At 42.6% G+C, this 17,236-nt stretch overlaps 1 protein-coding gene across 18 annotated transcripts in view; it reads left to right on the top strand.

Moving 5' to 3' along the window:
- CLIP1 (CAP-Gly domain containing linker protein 1) overlaps nt 1–17,236 on the top strand; it is a 125,622-nt gene that overhangs the window by 84,226 nt on the left and 24,160 nt on the right. For 13 of the 18 annotated variants that reach the window (XR_007145779.1, XM_047827529.1, XM_047827528.1 and 10 more), the window contains 5 exons: nt 23–238; nt 3,381–5,648; nt 6,799–6,915; nt 8,968–9,074; nt 14,182–14,302. Coding sequence is in view for 17 of the 18 variants with exons in the window: in XM_047827529.1 (XP_047683485.1) it covers nt 23–238; nt 3,381–5,648; nt 6,799–6,915; nt 8,968–9,074; nt 14,182–14,302 (2,829 nt within the window). In the remaining variant the exon portion in view is untranslated. Of the gene's footprint in view, nt 1–22; nt 239–3,380; nt 5,649–6,798; nt 6,916–8,967; nt 9,075–14,181; nt 14,303–15,895; nt 16,225–17,236 lie in introns of those variants that run through there. The other 5 variants (XM_047827531.1, XM_047827532.1, XM_047827533.1 and 2 more) reach the window with 2 other exon arrangements.

The raw sequence follows: 17,236 nt of genomic DNA on the forward strand, positions 1-17,236 counted from the left end.
CCCTCATTCGGGCTCTCTGCAGGAGAAGAAGGTGGAAACGAGCCACAACCAGTGCCAGGATCTGAAAGCTAGGTACGAAGCAGCCAGTTCAGAGACGAAGGCGAAGCACGAAGAAACCCTGAAGAGCCTACAGAAGATGCTGCTGGACACAGAGGAGAGGCTGAAGGCCGCACAGGAGGAGAACAGTGGCTTGTTGCAGGAGATGGTGGAACTGAAAAAGCAAGCTGACAAGGCCAAAGTATGTTCTGGGAGACAGTTCAGTCGCTGTGTTGCGTCGAGGCTGCAGTGGGGCTTAGAGAGCGTCAGCGGATGGGACGGGGTACGCTGGCCTTTACAAATGCTGACCTCTGAGGGCTTGGCGGGATGGCGAATTACGTTTTCCTGGCTTCACGTGTTTTCTGCCAGCTGCTGGTCCTTCTCGGGGTGGTGGCCACAGTACAGGGCTTTCCCCTGAGTGTCCTGTGTAGCCATCAGCCCCCCACCCCATGCTGCTTGCTCCCTAGCTGTCACAGAGAGTCTCCTGTTGCCTGAGCTGTGTTTGCCTGCTGGCAATAGACTTTGTGTCATGGCCTCTAATCTTGGCCATCTTGCTGCTGCCTTGCACTGGGGTTAGGAGGGACATCTTGCAGCAAAGCGAGAAGCAGAGGCCGCGTGAAACAAGTGAGCATTGGAGAAACAGAGCTCCTAAACGGCAGATTAGAAGTGAGGAGTCTAGAAAGGGCTTTTATATGTCCCTGGAAGGCACTCTGAGCTTAACTGATAAGGAAGCTGGATGCAGGGGCTGGGAGGAAACATTCTGTTATTAAATAGAGTCGAATGTGATACGTTGAATTTCATTTTATGGTGTCAGGATCATATCTGCAACCCAGTATATTTTTGGACTCTGGTAGCTTAATGAAGTTCAGCCATCCTTCTACTGTTTAACTTTTCCCTCCTACTATTCAACTTGCTCAAAGAAAAGTAAATACTTGTCTTCAATTACTTTTAGTGTTTATACAGGAGTTTAGCGAAAAGGAAATGTAAGAGAGCATACATAGGACTTCAAACAATTCCCACCTAAAACTTGTTAATTAAATTGGACCATGACATAATTGATGTTATATATAAGATGCCTCCATTTTCTCTCTCCTTCATGCTGGCCGTCAAGGATTTGTGTTCTCCCTGTTAAACAGCTCCAGTTTTACGGGTCATTTAACACCGGATATAATTTCCAGATTTTTTATCTTTATGGATCCCTTTATCTGGACAGACTCCAGGTTTTTTTTTTTTTTTTTCATGTTTGTTTGTTTATTTATTTAGAGAGCTCCTGTGGGTGACAGTGGGGGAGAGGCAGAGAGAGAACCCCAAGCAAACTCTGCACTGTGAGTGCAGAGCCTGATGCTGGGCTTGAACTCAGGAACCGTGAGATCATGACCTGAGCCAAAATCCAGAATTGGATGCTTAACTGCCTGAGCCCCCCAGGCACCCCCAGACTCCACTTTTTTAGTGTTTCCCTTAAAAAAATGTTGCAGTTTGACGAAACCATGACATTCTAGAAGTTTCTGTTAAGTCTCATTAATTTTGCTTACTGGTGTTTTGTTTTTTATTTTTTACAAGGGTCATTTGGTTAAGATTGCTCCCCCTCCAAAGTTGTCTTGATATCCAGTTTCTGTGGATTTCAGTATTGGTCAGCAACAGTGGCTCACAGACTATTTTATGAATCTGATGAGCCCTTAAAGTATTCCCTTCCTAGAAAATTTATATGCTCAACACACTTTATATAAGATTTCAGGAGGTTCATGGAGCCCACAGAACTTCTCTGTTTCCTAGTTTAAGACTCAGTGATTTGTAGTCATGCTGTCCAATACACTAACTACCAGCCACATTAATTTGAATTTTAGTTGTTCAATTTTATTATTTTTTTTAATTTTTGTTTTTCAATGTTTATTTATTTTTGAGACAGAGAGAGACAGAGCTTGAATGGGGGAGGGGCAGAGAGAGAGGGAGACACAGAATCGGAAACAGGCTCCAGGCTCTGAGCCATCAGCCCAGAGCCTGACGCGGGGCTCGAACTCCCGGACTGCGAGATCGTGACCTGGCTGAAGTCGGACGCTTAACCGACTGCGCCACCCAGGCGCCCCATAGTTGTTCAGTTTTAATAAATTACAAGTTTAGCTCCTTATTTGCACTCCCCACACGTCACGTGATCACCAACTATGCACATGACCAGTATGCTACTATATTTGTGCAGATAACATTTAGACCATTGCAGAAAGTTCTGGACAGTGCTGGTATAGATAATGTGGTCAAGTCATTTTATAAACCAGTATATTAAAAAAAATTTTTTTTACGTTTGTTTATTTTTGAGAGAGACAGAGCATGAGCAGGGGAGGGACAGAGACAGAGACACAGAATCCGAAGCAGGCTCCAGGCTCTGAGCTGTCAGCACAGAGCCCGACACAGGGCCCAAACCCACGAGCTGCGAGATCATGACCTGAGCCGAAGTCGGATGCCTAGCTGACTGGGCCACCCAGGCACCCCTAAACCAGTATATTTTTTTAAACTCATTTTATTGGGCCGCATGGGTGGCTAAGTCGGTTAAGTGTCTGACTTTGGCTCAGGTCATGATCTTGCGGTTTGTGAGTTCAAGCCCCACGTTGGGCTCTTTGCTGACAGATCAGAGCCTGGAGCCTGCTTTGGATTCTGTGTCTCCCTCTCTCTCTGCCCCTGCCCTGCTCATGTTCTGTCTCTCTCTTTTAAAAATACATAAAACATGAAAAAAAAAATTTTTAATCATTTATTTCAGTCACCCAACCCTAGCAAATTGGTCTGTACTTTTAATAAGTTGTAATATTGGGATTAAATCAGCCAGGCCAGTGACTGTCCTTTGGTAAGCTGATGTCTTATAGTTAGTTTGAAAAGCAACAATTTACTTTCCCCGCCCTTCCCCTCCCCCGCTTTTGGTTAAAATATATTCACTTTTTGTAATTCTCTAGATTGTATTTTTAAAAATTCTTCTCTGAATTCTTCCTACAAGAGAAATAATTGGGAAGTTAGAAGGGCAGGAAAGAATTTCATGCCCTGATGTCAAAGTCAAACTAACCATTTTTATCTCGTAGGTACCACTCAGGGATGATTTCAAAAGTGTTTCAGAGATAAAATAAACCAGTAGGTAGATCAGCACTTTGCAAAGCTAAACCTGCCTTGTGTTATCCTTTAATGGGCTCTTTTCATCTAGTTCCCCACTTCCCCCCATCCTCTTGTTATCCAGGTAGTTTCTAGGACATTTATTGTAAAACATTTTAAGCTTGGGCAATTTAGGTTGCATTAAGCTATTTGGGCTCGCATTTGTCTGCTTGATTTCATTTTGTTTCCATTCTTTCCACCTTTTATTTCTGTAGTCGCTAACTTATTTGTTAACATCAGCCAAAAAAGAAATTGAACTAATGTCAGAAGAGCTGAGGGGTCTGAAATCAGAGAAGCAGCTTCTTGCACAGGAGGGAAATACTTTAAAGTTAGAAAAAGGTTCACTTTTATCAAAATTGGTAGAGGTGGAGGCCAAAATAACTTTACTTCAGGAAGATCAACAGAAACTGTGGTCGGTAAACGAAACTCTTAATTTAGAAAAGGAGAAAGTCTTAGAAGAAAAACAAGATGCTGAAAAGCTTTATCAACAGGAGCAGCTCCATAAAGAATCTTTAGCTGTTGAGAGAGAGAAATTACTACAAGAAATCAATATTGCGCAGGAAGAGCTTTTGAAGATCAGTATGGAAAATGACGCTTTGCAGGCTTCCAGAGCAAGCCTGCGGGCACTCACAGAAGAGCTCCAGCTCAGCAAAGATACTTTGATTGCTGAGTCTAAGAAGGATCAAGAAGAAAAAGGTCACCTAGAGGATCATATCAAGAAGCTCACTACTGAAAACCTTGCCTTGGCTAAAGATAAAGATGAAGTTATTCAAAAGCTGCAGAGCTCTTACGAAGAGCTAGTCAAAGATCAGAAAACCTTGGTGCAGGAGATTGAAGATCTCATGGCTGAGAAAAAGTCAGCTTCGGAGAAGCAGTCAGATCTTGATAGCGCGTGCATAGCCTTAAAGATGGAAAGAGAAAATCTTCTCCAGAACAACAAAGAGCTGCAGTTTGAGAAGGACATGCTTCTTCAAGATCGGGAGAAGCTGAGTGCCAGCCTGGAGGCCGCCCTCCAGATCAAGCAGCTGCTCAGCACGGAAACCAGTGGGCTCCACACACAGCTAGACGATGCCAAGAGGGCTCTGAGGAAGGCTGAGCTGGACGTGAGGCAACTGCAGGCTACAAATAGCAGCCTCACAAAGCTCCTGGAAGAAATCAAGACCAGTCGGAAGGTCACAGACTCCGAGTGCATCCAGCTTCTGCAAGAAAAAGGAGCCTTGGCCGCCTCTGAGAGAAAACTCTTGGCTGAAAAAGAAGAACTTCTAAGTGAGAACAGGCTCATTGCCGAAAAACTGAAGAAGTGCTCGGAAGAGGCCACCCATATGGAGATGAGCCTGAACGAGAAGATCACTTACCTAACTTCTGAGAAGGAGGTGGTATGTCAGAAAATTGCTAAGCTCAAAAAGCAGCATGTCAGTCTCTTGAAGGAAAAGTCTGTCCTGGAAATGCAAAATGGAGATTTGCTTGCAGAAAGAGAGAACTCCATGAAAACCATAGGAGACCTCAAAAAGAAATACGATCAAGAGTCTGAAAACAGAAGAATCGTAGTGCACGAGAAGATGAAACTCCTTGGTAATCTCGACACTCTGAAGAAGGAGCTTCAGGAGAGGAAAAGGGAAAACCAATTGCTAGCAGCCACCAAGTGTGATCTCTCTCTGATGCTGAAAGAGGCTCAGGATGCCAGACAGAGTTTAGAGGAAGAGCACACGAGCACCCTGCAAGCAAAGGAGAGTCTGAATGCTGAACTTCAGACTTGCTGTTCTGAAAAGAGCATCTTGCTGCGGGATGGGTTGAATCTGCAAGAAGAGTGTCAGAGATTAAACAAGGAGATCCAAACAATTCAGCAGTCCTTCCTCCTGGAAAAAGAAGCCAGAGCCCAGGAAACTGAGTCATCCCTGTATGAAAACAATAAACTTCATGGCAGGTTGGTCCTCCTGGAGCAGGAGCTGGAAGAGTTAAGAGCACGCACTAAGCAGCTTCAGTCTGAAAATTTTGTGCTCCTCCAAGAGAAGACCAAGTCAGAGCAGAGAGTGGTGGAGATAATTAAGGAAAAGGAACTCTTGAGCGCAGAAACGGCTCGACTCGCTGCCAACATAGAGACTCTGAAGAAAGATTTCGCCACCTTGTCCAAATCCAAGTTAGAGCTGCAGGAACTGCACAGCTACCTCACCAAGATCCTGGATGACCTCCAGCTGAAGCACGAGACAACCCTGGCCGATCGCGCCAAGGTGGTGCAGGACAACAAGAACCTCCTGGCCGAGAAGAGAGACATGATACTGACCAAGGAGGAGCTCCTAAAGGAGAAGGAAAAGCTGGCGGAAAGCTACTTCATCCTTCAGAAAGAGATTAGCCAGTTGGCCAAAACCAACAGCCATATCTCAGCCAACCTCCTGGAATCTCAAAATGAAAACCGTATTTTAAGGAAAGACAAGAGCAAGCTCACCCTTAAAGTTAGAGAGCTCGAGACTCTTCAGTCCTTTACGGTAAAGTGGGAGGGTCAGGGACCAGCACCTGGACTACTAACACTGTGCACTAACTTCTAGCGGCCTCCTGGAGAGGATAGGCACCCCACTGAATCCACTGCTCTTATGTCTCAAGCTGTTTGTTACCACCTGAAGGGGCCACTCATTACTAAATCTCTAATTGCAGTTGTTTCCGTTAGAAAGAGGTGTGAACTGTGAATAAAAAGGATATCTTTTTTAATTTAAGGAGAAATTTACCAGAAAAAGTCAACTGTGGTTCTGAAAGGATTAAGAACAGTAGAAAAATGGGCACATATTGAAACATAGTATCTTCTGTTTGGCTTTTAACTGTTTTGTTGTGTCTGTCCTTCTGGACTTGGAACCCGCCAGTGAAATCTCCATGGCTGGCGGTCGGGAAGATACACTGCAGAATTCCTGGAAGCTTTATTAGACCACGTGAAATTGTAAGCAAGTGCCTTAAACATCTTTTAATTTATTTTTTATGAAAAACAAAAAATAAACGAACAAAAACATTGTTTTTAATGATTGTTTTCATATCTTAGCTAAGGATTTGTCTCCGTATGCCTATTATCTTTTTTATTCACAGCCATGTTTATTCATTACCCACAGCTTCTCTCAGAGACCTTTCCATTTAACCCTTCTCATTAAACACTTGAGCCTTATGTTAATAACTGCCCAAATAATTTTTATTTTTCCTTGAGAAATTCCCCACCTGAATCACAAGTGATTTCAAAAGCCCCACATCTGAAATAGCAAGAATAGTGTTTCAAACACGCAGCAGTAAATATGATTAAGAGAAAATTCAGCTACGTGAGGATGTTGGTCTTTACTCTCCCTGAATGTTTCTCTCCGACATTGGTCAGAATGATGAGTGTGACTGTCAGCGTAACTTGGGAGCTTGGAAGATGTAGGTTGGAATGGTCTGAAAATCTGCCAGTTGCATATCGCAATTGGCTTGTTTGAAGAATGGCATGAAAAGGGTCTGTGGCTTTGTTCCCCTTTGGAGTAAAGACCTTTCGTGTCTCGGTCTGTTTGTTTCGGCATTGGATTGGTGACTGGGCCTTAACCACACGAGACAGCGAGGGCTGCCTGAGCATCCCTGACGGGGTGGGGGGTGACCTCATTTCTCACAGTATTTTCTTGTATTTAGGCTGCTCAAACAGCAGAAGATGCCATGCAGATAATGGAACAGATGACCAAAGAGAAGAGTGAAACTCTGGCCTCCTTGGAGGATACCAAGCAAACAAACGAAAAACTACAGAATGAAGTAATCAGATTTAAATGGCTTTTGTACAAAGGACAGCTTACCGACTTCATGGAATATTTGATCACTAACTCAGGATTGTTTATTTTTTGAAGTGTGGCCTCACACAGGTTTGATCTGTTAGCGGAGTCGAATGTACACCAGAGCCATGATAATATTAAATAAAGTGTAATCCTTCATTACTTATTTAGTAGGATCAGCCTTTGAAATAATGAGGGGAAAACCTGAATAGTGTGGCTTTTTTATGATAACTTCAATGACGGAACTGAAGAGAGAGGTACTCATAATATTCTCTAGTTTTGTGTCTTTTATCTTAAATCACATACATTTTTTTTTTTATTTTCACTCTCTCCCAACTTGAGCCACCAAATTCCATTCCTCGGCCCCAAGTTTGGCGTAGGCCTTTTCTCGGTGTCATTCCGTCCTGATTCCCTTTTGTGTCATCTCCAGGCAGCCACTTCTGCATCTCAGATTTGTGGTTTCAAGATCACTTTTATTCTGTTGAAAGTAGCATTTCTCATTCTTGGACCTATTTTTGATTCCCTTCCTCCCCATTCCCAGTTCATATCAGCCCCTTCTTTCTTTGGGAAGCAGTTACCTCTCGGTCCTAAACAGATTGATTCTCCAAAATAGTTAGGTGAAGTTCTGCCTGGCCTCAGATGTTTTTAAAAGGGATAGTCAGGTGAGACGTGAAGGAATTAAGCAGGGGAAGGGCTGGCCACATTGAATAGCTGCTCTGTAAAGCATAGGCCTTCTCACTATGCAGGTTCAAAGATGGAAATCTGTCAAGGCATGCACGTTTTAAGATACTTACAGGGTAAATAAAACTACACACCCGGGGGTACATTTACAGAACTGATGGTCCTAATAGAAGAAGAAAAAGCACTAAAAAGTCAGATGGTAATCACAGAAGTTAAAATGAATAAGAAGATTTTAGGGAATGTATCTCATTTTTGAGGGTAGAATCAGGGAGAATTGTGCACTTTCATGATATAGCCCTTGGTGTCCTTGTTATAACCAGAATGTGAGACTGGCTAAATCATTTTTTTGGACCCTTTGTGATACTTGGTTTTTCTTGTTCTGTGAATCTGGAATTCCAGATTCCTCTATTAATTGTAGAGGCATTAAAAGGAACATTGTGGCGTTAAAACCATTGAGACACTTGTCTAGGCCTCCTGACTGTGGCATGTGACGTGGCAGAGGTATCTCTGTACAAGATGACCAAGTCCCAGGAAGCCACTCTGGGGCCAGGAGCACGCCTTGGGTCATGGACAGCCCGAGCGAGCTCCCTGTGCTTGGGAGCCCCTGTGCTAGGGGCTCTGCACCTAGAGCCCCAGTCACCTGCCAGAGCCCGTAGTTGGTCACGTTTCCGTCATTCTAGTGATGTGTCTGGCTCTTCTATCAGGGCCAGGCCCTAAGCTGGCTGCATCCCCCATGGGCAGGTGATGGGGCTGAATGTATGAGTGCTTTTCAGCCTCCCTGCCGGGCTTTCTCCTCTTCAGATCAGAGTTCAGATGGATAACCAGATCTTTTCCCACCCACAAAATACTTTAATTCAAATGTTTTTTGTAATGGGGACTCAGTACATTTAGTTCTAATGTTGACAAATACATCCGAAACTACTAATCTATGGGGAAGGACAGGGGTTTTAATTTTTATTGCAAAGAATAATTCTTGCTGATGTCATGCCTTTGCAATTTATTTCTCGTGTTTGTTAAGAGGGGTCGTACTTGAATAGCAAGTTCAATGATGAATACTGAGAATTATATACAAAGTGGAAGCAAACCTTTGTTGTAATTCATGTAGCAATTTAGTTTGACACTTTGGCCAGGTGTACGGAAAATGTCTGACTAAATCTAAGAGGGAGGTTTGCCGTTTATAATAGATGTGGTCATTTGCCGTCTCCTCACCTGGTAATCCCCCCCCCCCCACCTTTTTTGTACCTGACTAATTTCACCTATCTATTCAGTGCACGTTTGCATGAATATGTCTGTCCAGTCCTGCCACTGGAAAATGAAATAATTTCATCGAGTTTTTTTTTTCTTGGTCTTTAAGTTGGATACACTTAAAGAAAACAACCTGAAAAATGTGGAAGAGCTGAACAAATCGAAAGAGCTTCTGACGGTAGAGAATCAAAAAATGGAAGAATTCAGGAAAGAAATGTAAGTTCATGTCCTTTGAGAGAAACTGGGACTTAAATGTCACAAAAGTGAAAACGATACTAATGATTTAAAAAATAACTTGACAAACACTTGCTTGAAGTAAAAAGTAATCACCACCCTCTCTGTCCCCCGAATGCTTTAGCATACCTGGGAGCCCCTATAACCGCTTAGCTGTGAGGAAGCGAAGTCAAGATAGTAGCTGAGTTAAAGAAGCAAAACGAAAAGTGTGCTTGCTGCCTGAGAAGTTAGGACCCTTTATAAATAAATCTCTCAAGATCCTTTCTATAGGGAAATAAAAAGCATGTCACTTTTGAGATTGTTAATCTTGATTTTAAGAGTAATTGAACCTCTGGCATGGAAGTCAGGTGAAAGGATTCTGGAAGAATCTTTTCTTTTTCATATTGTATTCATTTTTGAGAGAGAGAGAGAGAGAGAATGAGAATGAATATGAGCAGGGGAGGGGCAGAAGCAGGTTCCAGGTTCTGAGCTGTCAGCACAGAGCCCGATGCGGGCTCCCAACTCACGAACAGTGAGATTGACCTGAGTCAAAGTCCGACACTTAACTGACTGAGCCACCCAGGCGCCCCTGGAAGAATCTTTCTAATCCAGGTTTATCCATCAGTCTGCCACCTAGACTGCCACCTGTCTGCCACCTGGCCAGACAGGCTGGCCATGTTTCCTTTGTCAACAACACCTCCAAATCCTTGCCTTTCGGGTCTGTTTTCAGGTCTGTTAATTGTTGGTGTTGATCTGGCTTTTTCAATGATCGTTTCGGTGTAGATTCCATGTTGCTCTTCGGTTCTGAGAGCTACACTCTATATCAACTGTGTGAACCTGGAAATGTAGAGGCAGTTAATCCAGTGAATATTGGAGTGTGTCTTCTGTGCTAGGAAGGATAAGAAGATGGATTTATATGGTCCCTGCCCTTTAAGGGTTTGTATTATTTATCCCCCCCTTCTGATCGAACAAAGAGATTAGCTTCAAACAGAAACAAAAGCATCAGTTCCAAGTCTCCATCCTCAGTACGATTTGTTGATCAAGCTTGGGACTAAACTGGTACATGGTCGGGTTCTTCTGAGAATTGGTAAAATCCTCCAGAAGGAATCTCATCTGAGCAACTTAGGCAGTGCATGATTAATCCCTTCCTCAGTCTTAGTTTTTTGTGTGTTTTTTTAAAGTTTTTGTTTATATTCCAGTTAGTAAACATACAGTGTAAGATTAGTTTCAGGTGTACAATATAGTGATTCAGAACTTCCATATTCAGTCTTAGTTTTAATGATACTTCTCTAGACAGTGATTCAGCTGTTCCCCAAAATTCTGTTCACCTGCACAGATTGATCAGTCAACAGTTGTGATTGTGGCCATCAGGATGGGCTTGAGCTTCTTGGCCTTCGCAAGCCAAATCACACAGATAAAGGTCCCTGTGATGGGAAACAAAGTCATCGTGTTCCAAGAGGGTGGCTGCAGATCTGGTTTGGGACATTCCCCTGTGACACACGTCATTATGCTGCCCTGGCGCTTTGGGAGCACTGTTGACTTCAGTTCATTTGTGTCACAGCTGGTGAGGGAGGATCTGAGCAGCAGGAGAAGATTCCCTAACCAACCTCCCCCTGCCATAATCCCACCTCTGAGCTCTCTGGGCTGTACTAGGTAATGGAGGGGCAGGGCCGGTGTGGACCGAGCCAAAACAGCTCTTGGGATTTAGATAAAACTTCTCTTTCCTGCAGCCTACTTGGAGTCTCTCGTGATGGTCATTGCATTGGTCTAGTATTGAAGTGTTCACCATCCTCACTGAGTCTGTGTCATGTCACCCACCTCCAGTTAGTATGGGGTGGTTTTATGTCCGTTAAGAGATCATTTTTTGCCCTTCTTCAAATGATTCCATGGAATAATAAAATCTTAGCCTCCTAACTCTGGACACGAAGGATCATGAGCAAAAGACTGAGGCTTCTGCTGCTGCTCCTCTAACCATGGCCTGTCCTCTTCCCTAGAACCATTTTTCCCAGATCCCTGATCCCTGAGGGTGTAGTTGGGGTGGGGTGAGGAGGAACCAGGACCACCCAGCAGACAGCCTGGGCTGCTTTTGATTCTCCGCCTTTTTATCTGGCCTACCAGGACTGAGGGGATTGCATCTTTTGTCAGTAACCTGGCACACGGTGGCTGGGGTTCTTAGCAGGAGGAAGGACCAGTAGGACACAGCAGTGACAGGCATCAGAAGCTGGTAGAGGGAGTAGGAGGAGTAGGTTGAAAGAGCCCCTGACCCCAGTGACTCATTGTTCCCTGCTGTAGACGTGGCCACATTTCAAGGACCACTAAAATAAATGTACCATGTAATGGGAATGGTGCTTCTCAAAAAAAAAAAAAAAAAAAAAAAGCAGTTATTTTACTGTTCCTCAGCGGTCAAAGCTAGAGAATGAGCAGCTGATTATTTCCCAGCATGTATCTGGGATGCTTTGTGTTCTTTAGAACTTTCCTGGTATTTCCCCGCACCTTAGATAGGACTTTGATTCCTGGAGGAAAATGGACACCAATGTAGGCACTGCAGTTCTCATTAGAACTACCTCCTGTGGAATATTGCCCCTGGCTCTGGAAACCCAGCGCTTGTAGCTAAATACTCCTTTTCCTCTGTGCCATTTACTAGACTGGTTTTAGGAAAACTCTTGGTTAGCCAGCTCCTATTTTCAGGTGGACAGAGAGAATAAAATGGTTTCTCAGAGTGTAATTTTGGATGTTAGGGAAAATGATATAAGCGGCTTAATTTTTGTCTTTACTCCCATGGCACAGTAATAAATCTAGAATATAGAATATACTTAGCATGGCAGTTAATTGATTGATATTCTACTTACAAGTCTGTTGTTTGCAATGCAGTCAGTGTTAACAATATGTATCTTGCCTCTCAGATTAATACTGGGATAGTCTTCTGTCATGTAGAAAAAAAGCAGCTTGGGGCGCCTGGGTGGCGCAGTTGGTTAAGCGTCCGACTTCAGCCAGGTCACGATCTCGCGGTCCGGGAGTTCGAGCGCCGCGTCGGGCTCTGGGCTGATGGCTCAGAGCCTGGAGCCTGTTTCCGATTCTGTGTCTCCCTCTCTGTCTGCCCCTCCCCCGTTCATGCTCTGTCTCTCTCTGTCGCAAAAATAAAAAAAAAATTTAAAAAAAAAAAAAGAAAGAAAAGCAGCTTAAAAAAATTGTTAGAAATACTTGGAGGTATTTTTGGACTTATTCCCTGGAGTACTTCCGGAAGTTGGGCTATTAGAGCCTCCTTTCTGTACCCACTATGCTTTAAAGAAAAACGGGAAGGTATTTCTATGTTGGAATTAGAGCGGAGGTCTGTCTGCCAGTTTTAACTCCGGTTCTCTTGCTTCTACAACTTCCTGGCTTTATGATTTGGAGAAAAATCTCTCACTTCCCTGAGCTTCAGTTTTCTCATCTTTAAAATATAAATAATAACATTAGCTTCCTTGGCTTTTGAGGATTAAATGAGAAAATAAATATTTGTGAAAACATTTTTATAGATCTTAACACATTGAATGTTGCTTTTACAGATCACTGCTTTAAGACATTTTGAAATTTCTTTGATTCCTTATTTTAATTTTCTTTACTGTGGGCTCTTAATAGCAACCAGGGATTCCAAAAGCCATTACAAGATGCACATCTTTAAGACACAGAGTAGGATTACATACTTCTCATTGACAGGCCATCAAGATGCTGAGACCAAACAGCCCCTGAGGAAGGCAGTGACCTCCTAGGAATAAAAGATTTGACCTCAGATGATTTCATCCTAAGTAAAAACTTCAGATTTGTCAGGAATTGATGGACTTTTGCCAGAAGATGAACTTGAGCTGTAGTGTGTGTGTGTGTGTGTGTGTGTGTGTGTGTGTGTGTGTGTGTGTTGATCCATAATTAGAATCAACCCTCTTAGCTTTTGTATGACCTGAGGCTAAAATGCCTTCTCCATTTTTTCCTCACTTGCTAAATAGACATCTCAGGAAACACCTCATTTAATTTAATGTGCTAGGAAAATTTTTGTGTAGGTTTATTCCCCTAAATCTTACCCCAATATGTGTATTATAGGTGGATGGAGAACTAAAACTCAAAAAACTGGAGATGCTAGCATTGCCACACATTAGACAATTGAAGTTAAAAATAGATGTGTTCCTCTATCAGCAGATGGATTCATACCCAGATGACTTGGTTCAGGATTCAGCCACGTATGACAGCTCCCTAAATGGAGTTTAGCCAGCACAGACTTAAAATTCACAGTGGCATCAAAACCCTCTATGACAGAAAACTAAAATCCAGTGATCAAATAAAAGATTTTTAATACCCACATATAAAGGATAATAATTTGTGTATTTTGGATAATTTTAATATTGGGAAGATGTTTAATACACTTACCTTGTTCACATTTCATATGCTGATATTCATGATAGAGGTTAACAGGCTATATTTTTATTTGATTCTTTTAATTACAAATTAGCATTGTGGAAAGAATACAATCAAAGTGAACCACCTATTATGTAATTGGAAAACCGCATTTCCTTTAGACATTTCACCTCGAGTTGTCCTAAAAATATACTCAGATTCACGACAGTACTTGACTCTGACAGATACTGGCACACCGGCAAATGGGACCATTAGATTTTTATTTCTGCCAGAAAAAAACACATTACCGATTTGTGCAATCAGTACAGAGTGCCTTGGCAGCAAAGTAAATCACTTTATCAACATACTGGGTTTGAGCATAATTTTCTAATGGAAATAGCCCGAAAGACCAGAGGACTGACCATTTCATTTGTCATTTTATGGTAGCATGGATTTTTGGATGGGGAGTGTTCAGAAGTGGGTAAGTGTGGGTGGAGAGAGGGTGGATATCGTGTTTATTAGGTTTTAAAAAATAATGTAATAATTGTGGGTGGCAGTCCGCCTCCTGAGAGGTTAAAGCCATTTAGCCTCTCCTGCACGTAGATACCACTGCCTCCTGTTATTATAGATCCTATCAGGCACGTGACCCAGATATATTTTCCTCAGTGCTGTGAAGCCGGTCGTCTCCCACAGTTTCCTTGCCTGTCTTGTTTCTATGGTAACCCTGCACTCACTGTCCTTGCAGAGAAACCCTCAAGCAGGCAGCAGCTCAGAAGTCCCAGCAGCTTTCAGCATTGCAAGAAGAGAACGTGAAACTTGCTGAGGAGCTGGGGAGAAGCAGGGACGAAGTCACGGGTCATCAGAAGGTCAGTGGGCCTGGAGGGGGGTGCGGGGGTGCGTACCTTACTCTCCGTGCTCCTGTCTGCTGCTGTTGGCAGGGCGCTTGGAGGCCCCTCAGAGAGGTGCTCGATGTGGTCGGGTCCTTCCAAATGGGATTTCAACTTGTCTGTGTGGTAGGTCTCCTTGCTTTTCAAGTGTGCTGCTGTAGGACTTAGGGGAGGAGTTGACAGATGCTTATGGAAAAAAAAAAAAAAAGTAGCAACACTGGGAACTTGAGCAACTAGAAAATAAGACCTTTATTAGACAACCTCATGGCAATGCATTTCAATGGAAAGGAACAATATCTTCTCCCTACTATTGCCTGGATTTCAAAATTACTTTCCTCTTAAGGTTCTTTTTTTCTTTCATCAGAATTTGTTTGAAGGAAGCAAATTCTCAGAATATGGATTTGGTGTGGGGGTTGGCAGCTGTTTTTAAATAGAACTCTGCTTTTCTTTAAAAAAAATTTTTTTAAAGCATTTCCTAATGGAACTGTGTATGTGTGTGCACTTGTGTGCGTTGAATGTGATTTGTGTTACACCCGGAATGAGCCGTAAGCCAACCATAACCCATTTGCTTCCGTACTTAAATCAGAGAGATTTCTGATAAGTTTATTAAGCACTGAAACAAAACTGATTTTAAAGAATGACATATCCTGCTTTTTATTCTTTAGTAGTTGAATCAAAGTGCTAAATGGTAGTCCTATCTGGCCTCAGCAGAAGCTTCAAATGATATTTTTAAGAGAATTTTACCATGTGGTCATCAATTCATGGTTTACACTTCAAGAGAATTTTTTCCCCCAGGAATACTTGGCAAAGATTCCTTCTCACTTGGGATGGAGTAATCTGGGGTAATTGTATTGAGTACCCATTGACGTGCCAGTTTGTGGCCAAAGCACTTTTTGGAGAGTTGATTTCAGACTTTAAAGTCTTTGTTACAGCTTTCCACAGTTTTCTTACTTCGCAAAAGGAATGCCACATCTCTCCAAACTCCAGGATGATGATGATGATGCTTTTGGTGATACTAGTTCATGTTTATTGGCTCTTACTATGCGACAAGCACAAATGAATGATAACTGTCATCTCAGTCTTTACAATAACTCTAGGCGATGGCACTGCCATTATTTCCGCTTGTCAAAGAGGAAACAAGGATGTGAAGATAGTAATTTGCTCATCCTCATTCAGCTTATAGTCAAGAAATGTTTGCCATCTTCTGATTTGGGTCAGGAGAAGGATCAAAGTGGATTGACTTAAATAGGGTCAGTGCCCTCTCCTTTAGTCAGTATGTGAGAAACTGGAGTTCATGAAAAATAGAAGCCCTTTGACCAGATGAGGTCCTCTTTTTCCTGGCACAAACTAGAGCGTCTAAAACATTGGGCAGCTGCTCTGTCATCACTGTGTCTGTAAGTTCTTGCAAGAGCAGGGTCTCTGAGAGGTGCATCTCGTTTGACCTCATGGAACATCTCCGGTAGAGAGAGTGGATTCCATACATGGGAGGAGCACAGAGAGATCCTCCTCGCGTCTCATGTTGTGCCCTTGACTGGACTGTTGACTGCGTTTCTTGCTTGTGTGTCTCTGTAGGAAAACAGTGAGAAGAGGCATCTTGCTACCTTGGCCAGGGCTCTGCCGGGCTCCCTCACCCGTGTTCTTCTCTTCTGCATGTTGGCATTTGAATTGCCTTCCTTTTGAAAAGGTTTTGCCACTAGAAATTTGAAAGTCAGTGACTTTGAAGGGTGTTACAGAGCAGCACGTGCAAGAAACAACTAAGAAAAGTGACTTCCCTTTAAAGGACAGATTGTTAGGCCCTTCATAGTTCTGTGCTTTACTCAGAAGAGAGAGATAAGTGGGTATGAACTAAATAATAGGCTTCAATGGTAGAGCTCGTTGACCATGATAATGATTATCAAGGAAGATTATGGGTAATTCTTCCCTTGAAATAAATAAAAGTATATATGTAGTGTCTATGTGTGTTTATTTCAAAAGACTGGAGAGAACCACCCATTTAAAATGATTTAGAAACAACCTTAGTCTACAGAAGACTGATTAATTCATCAGCTCTATTCTTACTGTATAATCTCCACGAATCTGGAGTACTGCTTACTTCTGTAAAATCACACATTTCACATTATTACTTACTGTCGTCAAGCCAAACTATTGATCAACTATGTTTAGAAATATACTCCAGAGCCACCTTGTTTGGCAGAAACCTTGGTTTTAGGAAAAAAAAGGAATTCTTAGAAAGAATTTTCATTGTCATACTACAGAAACATTGAGTGTTTCATTCTAGGATTAAGACAGTGGAGGTGAAGTTGACAGGGGATGGGTAAACACTGACCTAGGACCTGGGTTCTTCCTGAGTCCTTTATTAAGTAGCATCGTAATTCACCAAACATGTACCAAGCTGATGGTCTTGCATGTTTCACAGAATCATCACAACATGCCTCTGAGACAGGAAGGCTATTATTTTGTAGACCAGCTGACACTCAAAAGTGGACCAACTTGCTAAGGACACACAGCTAGGCAGTGGAGCTGAGACCTGTACTGCTGTCAGACTAATTTGGAGGCCTATTTCTGTACTTCTATACTGAGCATAAAGTTTATTTCTACTTGATAATTAAGATTAAAAAAAAAAGAAAGAAAAACTTGTGAGCTAGGATTGGTGTGGGTGGATGGGGTCAAACAATGCTATAGAAATGCCCTCTCGATGTGTTGGTATTTTTGTTTCCTGCCTCAAGTATTTATTTTGCTTAAAAGCCCAAGATACCCCAGAATCTGTTCTCCATCTTAGGCATCTCACTGGGATTATTTGCTAAGGATTTTTACTTCCTTGAGAAGCCCCCTTTACTATGGGGACTATTTGATTTCCTGTTTGTCAATTGGATGTGAGGTGATTTATCAAAATAAAAGAATCCCTGCCTCCCG

This window comes from Prionailurus viverrinus, chromosome D3 (assembly GCF_022837055.1).
Source record: "Prionailurus viverrinus isolate Anna chromosome D3, UM_Priviv_1.0, whole genome shotgun sequence".
Lineage (NCBI taxonomy): Eukaryota > Metazoa > Chordata > Mammalia > Carnivora > Felidae > Prionailurus > Prionailurus viverrinus.